Source organism: Hordeum vulgare, chromosome 2H, assembly GCF_904849725.1.
Source record: "Hordeum vulgare subsp. vulgare chromosome 2H, MorexV3_pseudomolecules_assembly, whole genome shotgun sequence".
In the NCBI taxonomy this organism is placed as follows: Eukaryota; Viridiplantae; Streptophyta; class Magnoliopsida; order Poales; family Poaceae; genus Hordeum; species Hordeum vulgare.
The window spans coordinates 138,035,524-138,040,515 of record NC_058519.1 but is presented as its reverse complement, the minus strand read 5'-3'; the positions used below and the strand labels follow the sequence as shown (position 1 = coordinate 138,040,515).

The 4,992-nt window shown below is 48.7% G+C and overlaps 1 protein-coding gene across 1 annotated transcript; it reads right to left on the bottom strand.

Moving 5' to 3' along the window:
• Window positions 1-1,208: 1,208 nt before the first annotated feature.
• Window positions 1,209-3,185, bottom strand: LOC123425556 (putative polyol transporter 1). The gene is made up of 2 exons (XM_045109248.1): window positions 2,850-3,185; window positions 1,209-2,750 (listed from the first exon to the last, which is right to left on the bottom strand). The coding sequence occupies exons 1-2, from the start codon at window positions 2,959-2,961 to the stop codon at window positions 1,318-1,320; spliced, it is 1,545 nt and encodes a 514-aa protein (XP_044965183.1). The 5' UTR covers window positions 2,962-3,185; the 3' UTR covers window positions 1,209-1,317.
• Between the last annotated feature and the right edge of the window lie 1,807 nt (window positions 3,186-4,992).

Below are 4,992 nucleotides of genomic sequence, written 5' to 3'. Positions count from 1 at the left end.
ATAACCTGAAGTGGCCATGGAAAAAAAAGAAACCATACATGTGATGAGAAATGTAATGAAGCTTATTTGTTTTCAAAAAATGAAAATTTTCACACAATCCGAACATATATACCAATCAAGAAGCAAGATTGTTGTTCTATATGTAATTATGTACCCGTAAAAAGCAAGGATGCTCTAAGGCAATGAACTTCACATCTATACAGCTAGAAACATGGCAAAAGCCTGAAGTTCCATAGCATGAAAGAAGTTTATGTACGTATGAATCACCTATGGAGCATTTTTGTTAATTCTATGAATAAATAATTTTTACACCTAAGAAGTATAGCAAGATTGAAATGCAGTCCATACATACAAATCATGGTAGATGCTAAGATGCATCAGTATATATATAAGAAGCGGTATGGAAAAATTCCTTCTGTACATAGGAAGCACTAATTCTCTGAAATCGGTGCATAAGGAAGATACATTGGAAATACATAAATTTGAGATTGCAAAATAGCCTGCTTGCCCCTAACAACCGGGTGCCGAAATTTATTATCTACAAGCGGGTCTCATCTACCCTAATCGGAGTTTTTATGAGCTTCCATCAACTAAAATCTACACAAACATGAAATAAAAACACATGAATTACACAACAACAATCTTTTTTTTTGGCGAAAAGACACACACACACACACACACACAATCCGTTGCTAAAATTGCAAATCTCCAAATGTGGGGCAGTCCATGAAGTGTGCATACCTTTTGCTTTGGAGATGCCTTCCTTCAAATAGGGGCGCAATTATGCAATCCAGAAATAATGTTCTCCAGCCGGCCGAATCAATCGATGGGGATGCATCTGATTCAATAGATGGGGGAGCCTAGCGACTGAGAAAACACCACAGAATCGCACGGGGACAACATTGGTGGAGTGGACTGGGGCGTAGCCGTGCTGCTCTGCGGGGAGGAGCGAAGGACGAAGGTGGGTGGTGCGGTCCACCATGCGAGGGGGATTGAGTTGGAGGTGCGAGTCGGATGAAGCTGGCTGGTGAGGTGGAATTGTCGTCGTTGGCTGGTGGAGTTTCGATTAGACGATGGCGGCGCACTGGATCTGGTGAGCGCGAGCTGGCGGCGAGGCGAGAGAGGTGGGAAGCAGAGCTCAGCAGAGCCAACGATTAATGGCCGATTCGATGGCGAGAGATTGGGGGAGGGGATTGCGCGTGAGGATATGAAGGAATCAGTTTTTTTATTATTATTAATACGAGATGAAATTTGGAGCTTCAATTTTTCAATCGTATCGACGGGCTTCGAGTAGCCTGGCATGAGCGCACCTTCAGACTACAGATGAGAAGCGTTTTCCTTCATCTCCACTACTTTCACCTTGTCTTTCGTGGCGGTGTCTTCTTCGACGACCCTGTCCTTCATGCCGAAAAGCTTCCCGATCTCCTCCAGCGGCAGGCCACGCGTCTCCGGAATGAAGGTGAAGAAGAAAATCCATCCGAGCGCCGCGATGCCGGCGTACAGGAAGAAGCTGCCGCCGATGGTGATGGCCTTGGACAAGGACAGGAAGGACATGGAGACCGCCGCGCTGGTCACGCGGTTGCATGACGCGCCGAGCGCGAAGCCCAGCGCGCGCACCCGCAGCGGGAAGACCTCCGAGGTGTACACGCTCGTCAGGGGGCCGAGGCCGGTGGAGAAGAAGGACACGTAGGCCAAGACGGACACAATGCACAAGGCGATGGCCCACGGGATCTTGGTGTCCGGGTGCCGATCCACGACGGTGAGGCCTGTCCCGAGGCCGATGAGACAGGCGAGCATGCCGGCTGTGCTGGTGAGCAGCAGCGGCCGCCGGCCGATGCGGTCGAGCTGGAACGTAGCGACCAGGATGAAGAGCGTCTTCATGACCCCCATGGCGCATGTGGCGCCGAGCAGGCGGTTGTCGCCGGTGATGCCGGCGCTCTTGAACACGCGTGGGCTGTAGAGCACCACCGAGTCGGAGCCCGTCGCCTGCTGGAAGAAATGGATGCCGAGCGCCGCGAGAAGTATGCGCCGCATGGCTGGGTTCGGTGAAAAGATAAGCTCCTTCCACACCTGCTTCTCCTCGCCGCCTTTTCTCTTGGGCATGGTGACCACGTCGCCGTCAAGGTCCTTGGGGATGCCGGCGGCAGCCTTGATTTGGTCAAGGCGCTCCACAGCCTCCTCCGGCGTGTCGGAGGTCTTGTCCAGCACGGCCCTGGCGTCCGCTAGGCGGCCTTTCATGACGAGCCAGCGGGGCGACTCCGGCATGCCGAAGACCATGAGCGCGAGCAGTGCAGACGGGACGGCGCCGATGCCGAGCATGACGCGCCAGCTGAGGTGGAGCGGGAGGCGCGCGAACGCGTAGTTGGACACGTAGCCAAGGAGGATGCCCACATTGATGAACACCTCGGTGAAAGACGTGAGGAACCCGCGGGCCGACGCCGGGGACACCTCGGCCGTGTACACGGGCGCCACCATGATGGCGTAGCCCACGCCGATGCCGGTGACGAAGCGGCCGACCATGAGCATGGCGTAGTTGACCGCGAAGCCCATGAGCAAGGAGCCGGTGAAGAAGATGGCGGCCGCGAACACGACGGTGACGCGGCGGCCGACCCAGTCGGACGTCCTCGCGCCGAGGAAGGACCCTATGAGCGCGTACACGCTCAGGATGCCCATCATGATCTCCAGCTGCACGTCCGTGATCTGCAGGTCCCTCTTGATGTACAGCGACGCCCCGCTCATCACCCCGACGTCTGGGCGGTCGGAAGAGAATTATGCATAGCCATGGAAGAAGAAGATGCGTACTCGATCTATCTGACATACGGGAAGGAAACATAGGAGTATGTGTGTACCGTAGCCGAGGACGATGGTGGCCATGGAAGCGCAGAGGGCGCAGGTGAAGGCGTACTTAAAATTGCTTTTTTTCCTTGGCTGGACGGCCTGGGGAAGCGCAGCTGAAGCCATCCTCGATCCTTCTTCCTTGTCCTCTGCTCCTTCTCTTTTTCATCCGCTTATTAGGACGAACTGATCGAACGATGAACACCCTGACAGCCTAGTGATGAGTGAACTGCCGTGTTGTGTCGCGCAGTATTATATGGACCGCTTATATAGACACCGATTATTATGCTCTTATAGTATGGGTGCACCCGCCATGGGTGATGGGTCAAACAAGCCGCTTGCCCAGTTAAGTTACGGAGCCGGATCCTCTGAGATGTGTTTGGTTTTAGGATGAGGTGGAATCGAACAGATTGGTTCCATCCCTAACAACCTGTTTAGTTGGGTTAGGAATCGGAATTGGATCATCCGCATGCAGGGAATATTCCCTTCAGATGATTTTGAGGAATCGACTCGTTATTCGTCTGAGAAAGCAAAGAAAAAAAGAAAATAACCAAGCAATTCTCACCGCGCTCACCCCCGCACCCGAACAAAAGTTTTCGTGGTTATTTTTTCTCGTTTTCATGATTATTTTTTTCGTGGTTATTTTTCATTTTCGTGATTATTTTTCGTAAATATTTGGTATGTACTGAGGATCATGTATTTTTATTTGCATGTGTTGAAAATAGAAAGAAAATGTTGTTAAAAATTTAAATTATAGGCTTGTCAAATGCAAATAACTCTATTTGTTTAGATATGTAATCTCATCATTCATATCGAAGAGGTGAGTAGCCTCAGATTCTTCTCATTTCATCTCTCCAACTAAACACCGGGACGGAACCAACCCATGACATTTTTTATCATCAACTGAACACAAGGATGAAACCAACCCATGACTTTGGGATGGAACCATGACATTTCATGACTTTCGGTCCTCAAACCAAACACACCCTAACATGCACAAGTGAAGTCACAAAGCTACAGTAAAGTATGTGTATAAAACGAAGAAGGGATGTTAGGGGCTAGTACTGGGTAGATCGGTACTGTTCATGAATTTCTGTAGATAATTATCATGCGGTGCATCTTCACCCGGGATCGCGTGGAGACGTGCAGTCATCTCCGACCTCGCCGCAGCATGCTTGGATACGTCTCGCTGCGCTCTTGTCCGCTGTGGTATGGCCAAGCAGCCCGGATGTCCACCCAACCTGTCACCACGTTGAAACTTGGATTGCTAATAATGGTGTATCTGCTTGTCGCTGTTTCCTTGATTGTCTGGATCATTTTGATGTTTACTGCCGCACGCGCGCTCAAACCTTACGTTTCTGGTCTGGTCGGTTACGCAGGCTAACTTGCTGGCTGCTGACTTTGGATTCTGGCTGCGGATAAGATTGTCTTACTACAACAGCTAGGAGCCCGCTCACTTGAAATGGTTCGCTGACGGGCAGAAAACGACGGAAAATCCTATCAGCTGCATTCCGGGGCAGTTGTCGAGGCTTCGCACAGGAGCTATTAGCCAACCATAGGGTTTGGACCGACCCGTTAACACTTTCATTGATTCCGTTTTTGGGAACTTTTAGAGTTTCCTAGACTGTTTTCTTGGTTTTGGAAAACTTCTTCCCTAAACAGGTTTTTATTTTTTTGTCTTATTTTTTTTATTCTTTTATGTTTCATTTTTTCTGTTTCTCTTTCAAAACGTTCTAGATCTTTATAAAATGTTTCAGTTCTGAAATTCTAAAAAATGTTTCAGAATTTGAAAAAATGTTATCGAATTTGTAAAGATGTTAAATAATTTGCAAAAGTATTCTGGGATTTTATAAAAATGTAAAAAAATTTGAAACAATGTTCCGGGATTTGAGAATATGTTCCGGAATTTGTAAAAATGTTCTGAACTTTGAAAAAATATTCCAAAACTTGAAAAAATATAATAAAATCCAAAAACTAAAAAGAAATAGAAAAACCGGTTCGGGGAACCTTTTATAACATCCCCAAAACCTGAAAAACCAGATAGAAAAATCTAGAAAGTTCCCCAAATTGCAAACGCTGGAACATGTTAACGGGCCGGCCGAGATCACCGTTGGACGCGGCAACATGATACAGCTTAATGGGTCGGCCCGGGTTCGT